Here is a 16093-nt window from a genome sequence, read left to right on the forward strand (position 1 = left end):
TGTGTTCTGTTCCATTCTATGAAACATTAACTCTTGTTTCTCTCTCCACAGATGCTGCCAGGCCTGCTGAGTATTTTCCAGCATTTTCTGTTTTTATTTCAGATTTCCAGTATTTGCAATATTTTGGGTATTTTTCTAGAGTATAGGGTCCTGTCCTAATTCTCAAGTCTAACTGCCCTCCTGTTCAACTTATGGTAGGAGTGTTCCAGAAGGACAGAGAATTAATGGGCTTCAGCTTAGTATATTTTCTTCAACTTCTACATAATTATCTTTCAGATAAATCCTATTATCAGTTTTAGCCAGAATGACAAGATGATGGAATGCTATTCACTACCCTTTGGCCTAACAGAGTGAGGGTCCCACATGGTTTCTTGTGCATTGTAAAGCATAAATGTCAGACTGTATAATACTACATGTGATAATAATAAATCAAATCAAATCAGATGTCACTCCCAAAATGTGCAGTTGCAGATCTACTTCGTGGGAACTTCAACGTGTCTTTGAAAATCGTATGTTTTGTTGTGAACACAAGATAACAATGTTGGAAAACAGCCCAAACAATAACGAGGATTACCTCTATATTCTCTGATAAATTGTGGACTGCCACTTCAGTGTTGTTGGAGAACTGCAAAGACAAACCACCTACATTCCCCTGGATAGCTCTTCCTTCAGGTGATGCAAATGGATTGAATTCAAAACTCAGCATCTGAAACACAGACAGGAGCAATCACACAATCAAGGAACACAGTAACAGTTCCATTTTTCACAGCTGCCATGGGATTTATGAAGAATGTGGATTGCCTGTGTGTCAGCAACTTGCGGTCAATTTCCTTGGGGTTTGAAGGAGTGAACTGTGAATCTGTCTGAATCTCCTTGGAAAAGGGACAAATCTGTTTAAATTGACCATTTATTTTTGTTTTTGTGTTACGCCAGGCTGATGCAGCCAAAGCTCTCAGTGCAATGTTGGGCTGTGCTGCAATATAGAAGGCAAGCACTGAGACAGTGAAAGTGATCCACATGCTTTGGGATGATATGTAAGGTACAAATCTTTAACAAAGGGCACCAATGAAAATGTTTTCAGTGGATGTATTTGCTGGTTCCTAAGCTTGAATTCACAAGTTTTCTTGTGCTTTTTACTTATGTTAAGCTTCTTCTAGATTTCTCTGCCTGAAGGCAGGCCCGCTCCACAACATCACGATCTCCACCACAGGTACAGCAAGATCCCGCACCCACCCCAGACTTGGCAGGGATTCAATCCCAAGCTGATGGTACCAATCTGTTCTACACTGGCTGTCCAGCCACCCATGCACACCCAGGGAGTCCTAGTCGCTGTGCAACATACACATGTTGTAGCCTAGAGCTATGGATAGTGATGGAAGAGGCTCCAATTCCTTTCCATCACAAAGCTGACCAGAAATCTCCCTCACTCTTACTGTTTGCCACTGGGATGTTAGAAGGATCGATATTCAAATCAGACTGACTGCGTTAAGAACACACTTTCCATGGTCGTCAAGTCCTGGTGTGAAACTTAAACTCGGAGCTTCTGGCTCAGGGACACAGTCTTTACCCTTTGTGCCACATGTTAAGCTGCTTATCATGTTTACACTTTCACTTAGAAGCCTTAAATCCTACAAAAACCTTCACCTCAGTGACTTCATTAATTATAGTTCCAAATATGAGCTGGGATTCTCCAGCCTCTAAGTCATGTGTTTCCTGCCAGGATGGGTGGGGGTGGTGTGTCGTTTGCTAGTGGTGGGATTCCCTGGGCCCACTGCCATCGATGGGAATTCCCATTGACATCACTTCACGCCGACGGAAAACCCACAGGTGGGGCTACACTGCCGTCAGGGCCAGGGAATCCCGCCGGCATTATTGGCCAGAGAATTCCAACTGTTCTGTTTTCCCATTGCATCATTGGATTGTTTTTGTCAATACAATCTTAATTTGAAAGGTTTAAAAAAACAGTTTTGAGAATAAGTCAGCAGAATCCAGGTTCTGGCAACACCTCGACTAATCGCTCCTCAAATGACTTCCAAAAACTACAAAAGAGCAACCAATGTGTTTGCAACCTGTGTTGTAACTCAATACAGCTAACAATTATCTGGATTAATTAATTCAGTGTCATGCTAGGAAGAGTATTTTGGAACTCACTTTTATTTGAATCACTTTGTCCTGATCTGTGATGTGCTTTAAAGCATTGTTAGAGGGGAAGGTAAAACCAGCATGGCCATGTCCTGGGGAAACTGTGCCTTCTGGTAAGTCACTTGATCTGATCCTGTGATAAAAACATAGGTTATCTTGCAAATTATACAGTGCTAATCTATCAGTTACACATCATACAACATGTAGGTTACATAACTACAAATGGCTCAATAATTTATGAGTTGTGTCTGCTTCAGTTCTGGCCATCTTGCCTTTTGGTCTGTCATTTTCAGCTGTTAGGCCGTTTCCTTCTCACTTATTTAAGAGACAGGCCATTGGACAGGTCAGCATTCAATGTCCACCCTTAGTCACCCTTGAGAAGGTGATGGTGAGTAGCCTTCATGAACTATTGCAGTCATGTGGTGTACGTACACCCACAGGGAGTTCCAGAATTTTGACCTAGCAATAGTGAAGTAATAGCAATATATTTCCAAATCAGGATGGTGAGTGACTTGGAAGGCAACTTCCAGGTGGTATTCCCATGTAACTGCTGCCCTTGTCCTTCTAGATGATAATGGTCATGAGTTGGGAAGGTACTGTCTAAGCATCTTTGATGAATTCTTACAATGCATCTTGTAGATGATAGAGCTGCCCATCAAGCAGGCTGCTTGTCCTGGCTGATGTTGAGCTTCTTGAATGTTGTTGCAGCTACACTTATCCAGGACAGTATTTCATCACACTTCTAACTTTTGCCTTTTAAATGGTGGACAGGTTTTGGGGAATCAGGAAGTTTTTTTCTGTAAGATTCTGAATCTCTGACCCACTCTTGTAGCCACAGTAGAGGCTAGTCCAGGTCAGCTTCCAGTCGATGATAGAACCCCTGCAGTGTGGAAGGAGGCCATTCAGCCCATCGAGCTTACCTGGTTATCTCCAGAATACTGATAATGGGATATTCAGTGAAGGTAATGTCACTGAACTTCAAAAATGTCTGAAAAGTGGGAGGTCAAAAATTGAAAATCAGGGGCAAGTGGTTGGGGAAGGAGTGCATGTGTACCTTGGCTACCCTATTGAGGCCCATATAATTCAAGATGTACCTGATGAAGGGGCAGCACCCTAAAAGCTCGTACTTCCAAATAACCCTGTTGAACTTTAATCAGGTGTTGTGAGACTTCCTACTGTGTCCATCCCAATCCAACGCCGGCATCTCCACATCATATAATTCAATTTTAAGATACACCTCTAAAGGAATCAGCAACCCAGCTGCCTGAAATAGGTGGGAGACCTGTTAAATACGCAAGTTGAGGCGTCACAACAGGACCCCTATTGCAATTTTCACATAAAATGGATCAGTGTGTGTTCTGCACAGTTAAACCAGCGGCTGGGCAGTTTAATCAGAAGCTCTTCAGGGACCACTGGAAAAGGATCACAAAATGGCTTAAGGAAGTTGAATGTTTTCTGTGGTGGGTCCACAAGGAGTATGAGCAGCCTCTCAGTACTGACCAGTTACAACAACTTGCCACTGGCTCAATATGGCACAAATTACACAAATGGTACCAAATAAGTGGTCGTTCCACCAATTTAGCAGTTGCTTCAGGTAATACTTGAAAGTTCCATTCCACAATGCCCTGCCTGCAGCAGTTGTGGACTCGCCAACTTTAAGGGCGTTCAAATGGTCAGTGGATAGGCATATGGATAACATTAGAATAGTTTAGGTTAGAGGGTCATTAGATTGGTTCCACTGGTCGGCGCAACATCGAGGGCCAAAGGGCCTGTACTGCGCTGTAATGTTCTATGTTCTACAAGTTCAATCCCCACTTCAGGACTTCAGCACATGATCTAGACCAGAACTGCATTGCAGTGTTGCAGGGGTTGCTGCTGTGTCACAAGTGCAGTCATTAAATGAGAGTTCAAAGCAAGGCCCATTCTGTCTGGTCAGGTGAATATAAAAGATCCCATAGGATCACCTGAACAAGCTTCTGTTGCTGTCCTAGCCAATACCATCAAAATTAGATAAATTTGTCAGTTCTCACATTGTTGGTTTTGGGCCTTGCTGTGGGTAATTTGGTGAACTGGTTTTCTTCAAAAGTAACATTGACGAGACTTCAAAAGCAATGAATAAGTTGTGAGATTTGGAATAATCTAATGTCATCAAAAGCATTACTTTAATAGAAGTTTGCTTTCTTCATGGAGATATTTCCATCCTTTCTAAAATATAGCCCATTAGATCTCTCCCAGTCAAGTTGCTCAGCAATACGGATATTCAGAATTATGTGGAGATGCCGGCGTTGGACTGGGCTGGGCACAGTAAGAAGTTTCACAACAGTAAGAAGTTTCATAATATCAGGTTAAAGTCCAGCAGATTTATTTGGAATCACGAGCTTTCGGAGTGCTGCTCCTTCCTCAAGGTGAGGAAGGAGTAGTGCTCCAAAAGCTCATGAATCCAAATAAACCTGTTGGACTTTAACCCGATGTTACCATAGAACCATAGAAAATTACAGCTCCGAAACAGGCCTTTTGGCCCTTCTTGTCTGTGTCGAACCATTTTTTGCCTAGTGCCTAGTGTTGTGAGGCTTCTTACGATATCCAGAATGATCATTTGTATAAGCTGCCTGTAAGTTGCCTGTAGCAATAGAACCATATCCCAACATCAGCCACCTAGAACATAGAACACAGAACATTACAGCGTAGTACAGGCCCTTCGGCCCTCGATGTTGCGCCGACCAGTGGAACCAATCTAATGACCCTCCAACCTAAACTATTCCAATGTTATCCATATGCCTATCCACTGACTATTTGAATGCCCTTAAAGTTGGCGAGTCCACAATTGCTGCAGGCAGGGCATTCCACGACCTTACTACCCTCTGAGTAAAGGACCTACCTCTGACATCGTCCTATAATTACCACCCCTTAATTTAAAGCTATGTCCCCTCGTGTTAGCCATCACCATCCGAGGTTAAAAGCCTCTCACTGTCCACCCTATTCAATCCTTTGATTATCTTGTATGCCTCAATTAGGTCACCTCGTAACCTTCTCCTCTCTAATGAAAATAACCTCAAATCCCTCAGCCTTTCCTCATAAGACCTTCCCACCATACCAGGCAACATCCTGGTAAACCTCCTCTGCACCCTTTCCAATGCTTCCACATCTTTCTTATAATGCAGTGACCAGAACTGTACACAATACTCCAAGTGCGGCCGCACCAGAGTTTTGTACAGTTGTAACATTGTTGACAACAACTGTTAACAACAACTGTAACAACCTGTTAAAAGGCAACCAATGAGACTAAGTTGGAGAAGTCATATGTAGTTTTTAATCAACCATGCATGATCTGGGCATTGTGGGGTGATGTTACCAGAACTTGGCAAAATGTCAGGTTCAGTGTGTAACTCTCCAGTTGCACAGACCAGTTTTTCCTCCTGCCAGCATGGCATGCAGAAGAATGTCATATCTTCTAAACCTCCGTCCACTATTCCAACCATAAAAAAACAAACAACAGCTTCCAAATAAGGAACATCACAAATTATCCCCAAAATTTCAGTTTGTGGTAAGCACTCAGATTTTGTTTAAGATTTTCACTCACAGTAGCAATAAATTACCTGCTCAAGTACATGCTAACTTTCAATCCTCGCTTAATGATTGGTTTGTCCCCTTCCTTTATCATGGTCAAAAGCACAGTTTGTATTTTCTCCAGAGATGGTATCAAACTGTTCGTTATTCTCATCATCTAATAAAAAATGTTGACAATAATTATTATTTCTTCGAGCATTTCCAAAGACTTTTTTCCTCATCTTATCTCAATCACACAGTCGAGAAGATCTGGTGAGAGGAATGTGCACTTCTCTAACAGATAGTTCCTGATGTAAATAATGTTAGTTGGCATTAAAAATTGTCAGGAATCCACTTTGTTTTACTCTATCTGCTGCTGACCAGCTAAATTAAATGCAATTCTAGCAAAGGTGCCATGACTCTTTAATCGTGATAACGTACATTAGAAAATTTCGGAAACAATTTAGATCCAAACTTTAGCACCTGTTCTTTCATGGACAAGGATAATGGAGTCTTGTCCTTTTAATGAAATGAGAAAGATTCTTCTTTCTAAATTTGCGGTGTACTTTGTCAGAAAAACAAGGAATGATATGTTTCTTTTAGTGATATCGCTATCATTTTACTCATGCACTGGGAAACAGGCTGATGTGGGTGTGATTGTTGTCATTGGATTAAGACACAGAGGGTGGAATTTTGCCATCCTGCCCATCACGGGAATCATAGCAGGTGGAACAGGGCCATGCAAAAGTCCGTTGACCTCGGTTAGGATTTTCCAGTCTTGGGGAGAGTGAGGCCAGAAAATCCCACCCACAGTAACTGCAAGAGTCTGAAAAAAAGTAAGAAATGGGTTTGATATATTAATGAACCTAGAGGAACTTCAATGTGAATTTACACACGGCAATAAAATAAGTAGTTTTGAAGTTCAAAGGGGAACATACAGAAGTTGTAGAAAAAATGTAAATACATGAGGCAAAGATAGAGTCAGTTTACTTCTCAAAAGACAGAAGCTGAAGCAAAGCAAGGAATTTGATCAGTTCTGAGAAGAGGGCTCTTCTCAGAGCCTGGATGAAACAGTAGAGGATAAAGATATCAAAGGGAAGGAACATGTTTAGAAAATCTGTGTGAGGGATAGCTGTTTAAATCTCCCAGAACACAGTGTGGTAACTGGTCAGATCTCGCAGAAGTGAACAAGGCCTTACCTGGAGAACCAGTTGCTGGCAACCTCAGAGGACACTTTAGAAGCAGAAGTGCATTGCATGGTAAAATTACTAGAATTCCAAAGATTTTAAAATCTACAAGGATTGCTGCCAAGCACAAAAGGGAAGGTTAGCTCTGTGTGTAGTATAAATAAGATATTTTGGAACTCTTTTAAAGTAGTGTTAACTGCGTGAAGCTATTTTTGTGTTTGTGTTTTTTTTAAATAAATGTTTACTTCAATATAAAATCATCACAATCACAATTGGTGACAGAAGTAATTTCCTGATTTCAGAAAACCTCCTCATAACATACAAATTGCAAAAACCATTTTGGCAATTAGTTCAAGTTTCCCTTTGGGATTTGGGACACTCGGCATTTACCATCAGCCATGCCTTAAAATCTTTCAGCACAGTTGTCAGATCTGCAGATGAACTCTGCCTCATAGTGTCAGGGACCCGAATCCTGGCTTCGGTAACTGTCTGTGTGGAGTCTGCAAGTTCTTCCCATTGTCTTAATCCAATGACAATGTGTGGATTTCCTCCGGAAGCTCCAGTTTCCTCCACGGTCTGAAAGATGTGCAAGTTAGGTGCATCAGCCCAAACAAGCGTCAGAGTGTGGCGACTAGGGGAATTTCACAGTAACTTCATAGCAGTGATAATGTAAGCCTGACTTGTGACTAATAAATAATATTTTTACTTTAACTTCCAATTAAGTTTGAATTATTCTTTCTAATCTTTCAGTTGTACATTGTGAGGAAATTTTAGGCTCTTGATAACAAGGCTATCACCTCAATCGTATAAAAATAACAAACTACTCAGAAACAGAGCACTTCATCGACTTTTATCTACAGAAAATAATGGAGAGGTTAAATAGATGAAATTATGGGAAGTAACTCAGATAGCCTGGCTGTTCAAACCATATAGGCTTGAATGAAGTGAATTCAGGAAATTTCTAATAGATCTGAATGCTGAATTCATGATTGGTTGATGCATTATTTTGGAAGGTTCAAGAATTTATTTTCTGCTTTTATAAGTCTTGAAATGAGTCGAAAAACAATACATGTAAAATAATCTGAAAATATAATTTTATTGAAGTATGTAATTAATCTGTTGTAATGTGATGGCGTTTATAAAATTTCCTATTTACTGGGGGGTCCCTCCCGAGCAGTTCAGATCATCAAAAAGGCTGGAAATTTGTTCTTGCAAATTGTATGGTCACAAAGGCTGAGCAGTTCAATCAATAAGCCAGCCAGGCAGAATCATTGCTAGAATTTGGCATTCACAATCTGTATTTGCTACTGGGTCAAAGGTGACTGAGTGAATGATGGGTTGGTGCTGGGTGAAAGGTGATTGAGTGAGTGACGGATTGGTGTTACATTATGGTTTTATTGAAACCCTTAGGTGGGTCTTTGGCTGAGTGACATGATGCATGGCACAAAACAAAATCAGATTGTTAAATTTAAACTTTGACTATTGAGTGAATCACACTTTTATCTTCTAGCTGTTACTTAAGATACTCAAAAATGCAGTATTTTAAAATGTTCTCTTTGAATCTCGTATTTGTTGGTATACTAAAGGAGAAGGTGTGGATGGAGAAAGAACAGCTACAACAATGATTTAACAACAATAATGGCAATAATGGCTTTAAAATGACTATTCTGGCTGACAGCTAAGCATGCTGGATTTTTGGTCAGTTTATAGATTAAAACCAGATGCAAATCACAAAGTTGCCCTGGTGTGGGAGCTGTGACCTGAAGCTTCTCAGATAAGGGAAGTTATGAACATTAACCCAGACAGTGCATCTCTGATCTATGTGGCTGCTATGTATGGTACATGTGAACAAAGTGAACAAAACATAATGACGTCATTCAAAAGTAATTTCATTGGATGTTCAAACCATGTTTCTGGTTACACAGTTGGCTATATGAAAGAGAAACTTCTAGAAATAAGTGGAGAATTGTGGATGAAGAGGCGTGTGATCCTTTGTTTGGCAGCGATAACTCAAAAAGACCAACCATCGCAAGAAGACCTGTTCCCTGAAAGCTGTTTCAGAGAAGAAGAAGATAGATTCTACACCGAGGATATTTCTTGGCCAAGGTTTTCCTAAACTCGGTAGTATCTACTTCAGTTAAATTGTTAAAGTTGATGTTCAGTTAAAGTTAAAGTGCAGTTTAAGAGTTAAAGTTCAGTTGAAAGTTGATGTTCAGTTACAGTTAAAGTTCAGTAAAGAGTTAATGAGTTGCAACAGTTTATGTTTGAGTTAACAGAAGAAGTGTTAAATAAAGAAATAATTGAATTACTATCCTTGTTTCTCTCTTTAAACTGGAATGCTTGGAGGTGTTTAAATTAAAACTGTCTAACAGAAGGAAAGATAAATTCATATTAATGTATATTGCACATCAATCCATGCATTTCAAAAATAGATCATTGTGAGAGGCATTTTGCGGCGTTTCTGCATGGTGGATGGACCAACCGTATGAATTCATTTCCATTTATGGGTTTGTATTTCTCTGTATATTTTCCACCTCTGTCCGTTGTTACACACAGTGTGAACAGAGCTCGTGCACATATTTTACCATTTCAGCGGCTCCAGGTTTTGACTCCATCATTTCTAACAAATGATCAGCTGTATGAAACAGAGACTCAGCAGTTGTGGCAGCTTTTTCTGTGGAGTTATCGCCGTTATTTTGGAGATACAACAACTGTGCACACAGTGTCAGAAGCACTTCACTGACTTTGACCTGCACAGAAAGTTGAAGAGTCCAAATAAGTAAAAAGAAATGAGAAAAACCATGCTGAACAAATATTTAGATCCTGTTGTCCTTTCCTTTTTATTCTCTAGATTAACTGTGGAGATACTGGAACTTCATTCACGTTTTGCTGTTAAGAGAACTGTAAAGATCATCCCAAATAGTGACACAGAATCTGCTGGAAAAGAGCTATGCTGACATTTTGAGTGAACTTAGTCTTGTTGCTCTTCTTTTTATAAAGACAAAGAAAAGTACAGCACAGGAAACAGGCCCTTCAGCCCTTTAAGACTTGATTAGGTGTAAAGACTCACATTCTAATCAGTATTCTGTAAACTGTGTGTGCCTTTATATGTCCTGTTTGTGATCAGAACTCCCCACTCACCTGACGAAGGAGCAGCGCTCCGAAAGCTAGTGGTGTTTACTACCAAATAAACCTGTTGGGCTTTAACCTGGTGTTGTGAGACTTCTTTCTATGGCCAAGCCAAGTTCTGTATCCATCTAGCCAGCCCACTCTGAATCCTATGTGATTTTAGTTTTTGTACCAGTCAGCCATGTGGTACCTGTGATGTGGAGAAACCGGCATTGGACTGGTGTCTTTATATGCTCTGTTTGTGAACAGAACTCCACTCACCTGATGAAGGGGCAGCGCTCCGAAATCTTGTGGCTTGTGCTACTAAATAAATCTGTTGGACTTTAATCTGGTGTTGTGAGGCTTCTTAATGTGGGACCTTGCCTTATTAAGTCCATATAAACTACATCCAAAGCCCTTCTCTCATCAATTATCTTCGACACCTCTTCAAAAAACTCAATCGTTGGTGGGACATGACCTTCATCCAAAGCCATGCTGCCTGTCACTAACTAATCCTTTTTCCTCCAAATATCACACGGTTTTCTCCAACCTTTGAGCCAGGTCCCTTGAGCCATAAGATATTAGATTGAATTTTTGCTACTGAAACAGAGGCCAGAGCTTTCCAATCCTGCTCACCACAAAACCAAAAATTACTGTCCGAAGTCAACGGGCCTTTGGCTGGTCCATCAAAGCATCTAACCCACTGGCACCCATTACCCTATTGCCAACTTTCCTGAAAATTCAGCCCAGTATTGACTGGATCAGTCATATATTGCCTTGTTTGAATACTTAACACCTCTTTGCATAGAGTCATAGAGGTTTATAGCATGGAAACAGGCCCTTCAGCCCAACTTGTTCATGCAGCCCTCTTTTTAACTGTTAAACTAGTCCCAATTGCCTGCATTTGACCCGTATCCTTCTATATCCATCTTACCCATGTAACTGTCTAAATGCTTTTTAAAAGACAAAATTGTACCAGCCTCTACTACTGTCTCTGGTGGCTCGTTCCAGACACTTGCCACCCTCTGAATGAAAAAATTGCTCCTTTGGGCCCTTTTGTATCTCTCCCCTCTCACTTAAACCTATGCTTTCAAACTCCCGTACCTTTGGGAAAAGATGTTGATTATCGACTTTATCTAAGCCCCTCATTATTTTATAGACCTCTATAAGATCACCCCTAAGCCTTCTACACTCCAGGGAAAAAAGTCCCAGCCTACCCAGCCTCTCATTATAACTCAAACCACCAAGTCCCGGTAGCATCCTAGTAAATCTTTTCTGCACACTTTCTAGTTTAATATTATCCTTTCCATAATAGGGTGACCAGAACTGTACAGTATTCCAAGTGTGGACTTACTGATGTGTTGTACAACTTCAACAAGAATCCCAACTCAATAATTAGAGGTTATGCCTACGCACCAACACTATCCGTGCAATCTTCCATTGCAAACATTTATTGCTAAATTAGTTCTTTCTCATTTGTCCTTCAGTCATTTCCACCAAACACACTTGTTTAAATGAACCAGTATAAATGGCAAGTAGTTAAATGCCATGTTTGTTGTTCAAGGGCAGGCTATCTTTGCAGGTTGCCATGATTGGTTACCATTTTAATAGAGTCTTAATAGCTTAAAAACTGTACATTTCAGCATCATATGACTGAGTTGTGTTATTAAAGACTCATTAATTTCACAGACAAACAGGCATTTATTTAATTTTTAGTAGAGAAATGAGGAATATTAGACCATGAGTACCAATGATTGCTGATAGCAGTGGTTTTTGTCCTGCAGCATGTTCACTGAGGACTAGATTGGGACTATCCAAACTCACTGTGTATGGAACCATTCACTGAGGACTCTTCATCCACTCAGCCTGGGCCAGGTTAAAAATTAATTCTGTTTCCTTACTTCACCGCACAGTTCATACAACTTTGCAGTGAATGCACATATGCAACCACTTTTGTTAATCCTATCCAATCTTTTCTTGCTTGGTAAAACCTTTACTTGAGAAATGACTTTACTGGAGACAAGGGACAGCTATATATCTTGAACTTATTGACTTAATAAATTCCCATTAAATTTCGCATTTTACAATAACCGAACATGCCGAATGCTGCTTACCTGAACTGCAAATATCATATTACTGTAGTTACTGGTCAGATGGTCCAGAAATGTTGATGCTTGTTCTAATTTTATCAAATCACCTACGCTTTTTACTGCATTGGAGAAGTTTGCCATCAATTCTTCCGTCACCTTGTCAAGATCCAAATTATTTCAGGAAAGAAGTAAACACATTTGTTAGAAATTAAATCATTTATCCCAGATTTCTACATTTTTTCCTTATCCCTAACAAAATCTATTCCACCATTAAGGGGAGGAAACTTAATGATATCCTCCTTAATGTAGAGTTCTATTTGTATCCCATTGGCCTTCAGAGGAGGAGATGCACACCAGCAGCTGAATATGATGTGAGTGTATCTTTGACCAAGGGACTGCAAACAATTCAACATTGATTTATAAAGATAGAATTGATCACATCCATGCAACTAATGTGACAATGCATCAACAATATTTATTTTTACTGTTCCTGTGCATATTCTTCTAATGCAATTTGCATTGCAAGACCAATTCTCCAGCAGCATGAAGATTTGTGTATGTGTGAATTTGTGATTGAATTGTATTGTTATTAAATTGTTTTTTTCTATTTGTTTTCTGGTTGGCATATATTCCAACCCATTACTGTGCAGGGGGAGCTGTGTAACTTTAACAATAATTTACTGGAATGTTGTGTATTTGGCTAAGGCAGCATTTGGTGCCCATCCCTAATTGTCCTTGAGAAGGTGATGATGAGCTGCAGTCCATGTGCTGTAGGTACACCCACAATGCTGTTAGGGAGGGAATTCCAAGTCTTTGATCCAACATCAATGAAGGAGCAGTAATATTTTTCCAAGTCACGATAGTGTGTGACTCAGAGGGGAACTGACAGATGGTGGTATCTCCATGCATCTGCTGCCATTATCCTTGTAGGTGGTAGAGATTATGGGTTTGGAAGGTATTATTGAAGAACTTTTGGTGAGTGTATCTAGTATATGATATACACTGCCTTCATTGTGTGTCAATGGTGGAGGGAGTGAATGTTTAAGGGGGTGTTTGCAGTGCTGATCAAGTGGACTGTCTTATCCTGGATGATGTTAAGCTTCATGAGTATTATTGGAGGCTTATGCACTCAAACAAGTGGAGACTATTCCATCACACCTCTGACTTGCACCTTGTAGATGGCGAACAGGCTTTGGCGGGTCCACAGATGAGTTACTCATGAAGAATTCCCAGCCTCTGACCGGTTTTTGTAGCCAAATTATTTGTCTGGTTGGTCCAGTTCAGTTTCTGGTCAATGGTAACTCCCAGGAAGTTGATAGGGAATCAGTGAGGGTCATGCCATTGATTGTTGAGATGTGGAGTGCTGGGGGGAGTGAAATTTAGATTCTCTCTGGTGCTTCACAGCACCATGGATCCGGGTTCAATTCTGGCCTTGGGTGCCTATCTGTGTGGAGCTTGCATGTTCTCCTTGCGTCTGCATGGGTTTCCTCCGGGTGCTCCAGTTTCATCTCACAGTCCAAAGATCTGCAGATTAGCTGGATTCGCCATGCTAAATTGCCCCTTAGTGTCCCATGATGTATAGGTTAGGGGGGTTAGTGGGGCAAATATGTAGGGTTATGGGGATAGAGCCTGGATAAGATTTTTAAAAAGTGGATTGGTGCAGACTTGACGGGCTGAATGGCCTCCTTCTGCACTGTAGGGATTCTATGATTTCTCCCCACTGACTCATAGGAGACCCTGGCTTGTGACCAATGAAAATAGAAAAGGATAATTTGGAAAAGTATTGCGAGACTTTGTCAGGAATGTGCAGAGGTGAAGTTGAAGTGTCAGAAGGGAAGCACAAAACTCCCAACAACTCAGCTATTCAACCTTTCAAGCACCTCTTGCCCCACAGGTTATTGAGTCTGAAGATCTCACATTGTGCTCATTAGACGTCTCAGAACCTATTGAACTGGAGTGAAAGCAAGCCATCCTTGATCCCAGGAGACAGGCTGAGAAGAATAGAAGCATTATCTTTGGATCTAGGTGGAGTAGGCTGGATGGGTTGAATGACTTTTCTTCATTCTTGTGTTCTGATAATTGATAGAGAATCGGGAAAAACTGGCCTTAGCAGAAACAATCGATACAAGAATGAAGCTGGATTCCTTACCTCAAAAGGATGTGTTTGCATCCAAAATATGAAAGCATCCAATGGATGGTCATTCATTGAAACACCCGGGTGCTTTGAGGCAGCAGTAAATATTGTAGTGATACCCTTTGCCTTTGTAACTGAAGTAAATGAATAAAGAACAAAGAAAATTACAGCACAGGATGCTACAGGAATTCCTATACTGAAGACGTTTTGTGAATGTTAGTCTAAAGTCAGTGCAGCTGTTTGATTCAAATTAGCTGAAGATGAGAATTTTCTTGGGGAAAAGTCTTTACCGGATAATGTTGATGGAGAGAAGCTTTTTATGGTAAATGCTGGTTTGACAGTTCGAGGCCGCCATCTTGTCTTTTCATCACTGCTGTCGTCGCGTCTGTGTCTTTTTAACTGTAAGTAAACACAAATACTTATTTGTCCAAATTTCACAAAATACGGTGACCAAACACATAGGCCAAAATTCCTCGTCCTCGTTTGCGGCTGGAATTTTCCGGTGTCACTGGAGCCGAAAGGAGCTTTGGCTGGAACGCCAAATTCTCTGTTCTTGCTCGCAACGAATCCCGCCACGAACCAAACTGAGACTCTCATCCATAATGTCAAATTGATCCGATTGATCTCATCCATAATGTCAAATTGATCCGATTGCCATCACTCAATTTCCTGAGGACAGAGGGTGAGACACTGTTTTAGAGAGTCGGTGCAGGCCAGATGGGCCGAATGGCCTTCTCTTCATTCTAAGGATTCCATGTATCAGTTGAAGCCCTGCTAATATTCAATAGCTGAGGCGAAGATGGGATTTCATTATTGGTTTGAAATTAATTGTAATGCGTCTGTTTAAAATTGGAATTCTCAACGCTGTGTTCAGTAAAGATTAGATTACTGGTCGGAGTTTAATTACAACAAAATAACAACCTGTGTTTATACAGAGGCCATGATTCTTTGCTCCCGTTCATGTTGGGTGGGTTTGACAGCAAGAGCAGAAAATATCGCAAGAAGTCATGTTTCATGTTGATGTAGAAGCAGGAAGCAATTGTCTTCTCCCCCATCAGATACAGACCACATTTCCCGCTGTTCAATGTTGGGGACCTCATTGCGATACACTGGCATAATATCATGCCCAGGCACCGAAATAGTATCCCCACATCCAAAAATACATCCACCGTGATGTTAGAATGGCGAGATGCATGATTGGTCTCAGAGGGTGCACCTGCTAGTGTGACAGGAGCTCAGAGATGAATGCAGCACCCTGGGGGACATGGTTTGTCAGGGTGATGTCAGGGTGATGCCAGTAGGAGGGGTTGGGGGGGAAACAGTTTGACACCAGTTTGATGCCAGATTTGACAGAGGAGTGCCAGTGGGCGCCAGAGGGATGGGCACACCCAGGTGAAGAATGTTTCTTGGTGTGCTTGCTATGTCCTGGGAAGTCCCTCAAAAAATGATGCCTGGATCATTGAAGCACCGAGTTGATAGCAGGGTGAGTGAATCAGAGGCTGCCTGCCAGCGATACATCGTGGAACCCTGGCCTGTCATTTTTTTATATGCGTTATATGGCATTTAAAGCTGCCATTGCCATCGGTGGCTCAACACTGCTTTCCCTGTCCGACATTAGATTTTGCCAATTTCGGAGAACATCTCGCCCAGTGCATTTAACATATAAAAGTGTCCCAAAGCACTTCAAACAATGCATATTGTGTTATGAGGTTTACTTTAGTTATCATTTGAAAATAAAGTGTCATATTCAAATTCCTCCTGGTGTAACATTTTTAACAATTTAGTTAATCAAATACTTGTTGTGTATGTGCCCCTAATGTGTGGTATGATCATCCTGAAAACTCTGGATGGTGAAGCTACTTATAACTAGAATTTATTAGAACGAA

At 40.9% G+C, this 16093-nt stretch overlaps 1 protein-coding gene and 2 long non-coding RNA genes across 3 annotated transcripts in view; all 3 read right to left on the reverse strand.

Moving 5' to 3' along the window:
* The window catches only part of LOC145341882 (polycystin-1-like protein 2), a 41081-nt gene extending 39483 nt beyond the window's left edge, over nt 1-1598 (reverse strand). Inside the window, exons 1-2 of the mRNA XM_080186899.1 lie at nt 1482-1598; nt 575-706 (exon numbers count right to left, since the gene is read on the reverse strand). Of these exons, the coding sequence (XP_080043025.1) occupies nt 575-706; nt 1482-1598 (249 nt within the window). The remainder of the gene's footprint in view (nt 1-574; nt 707-1481) is intronic.
* A 574-nt stretch (nt 1599-2172) lies between these two features.
* On the reverse strand, nt 2173-9630 carry LOC145342526 (uncharacterized). The gene is made up of 3 exons (XR_013886555.1): nt 9461-9630; nt 5739-5866; nt 2173-2275 (listed from the first exon to the last, which is right to left on the reverse strand). It is a non-coding gene; the product is annotated as an uncharacterized LOC145342526 (long non-coding RNA).
* A 2479-nt stretch (nt 9631-12109) lies between these two features.
* LOC145342525 (uncharacterized) lies at nt 12110-14583 on the reverse strand. The gene is made up of 3 exons (XR_013886554.1): nt 14498-14583; nt 14223-14341; nt 12110-12229 (listed from the first exon to the last, which is right to left on the reverse strand). It is a non-coding gene; the product is annotated as an uncharacterized LOC145342525 (long non-coding RNA).
* Nucleotides 14584-16093: the final 1510 nt, after the last annotated feature.

This window comes from Carcharhinus amblyrhynchos, chromosome 4, assembly GCF_965287045.1.
Source record: "Carcharhinus amblyrhynchos chromosome 4, sCarAmb.v2.hapA, whole genome shotgun sequence".
NCBI classification, from domain to species: Eukaryota; Metazoa; Chordata; class Chondrichthyes; order Carcharhiniformes; family Carcharhinidae; genus Carcharhinus; species Carcharhinus amblyrhynchos.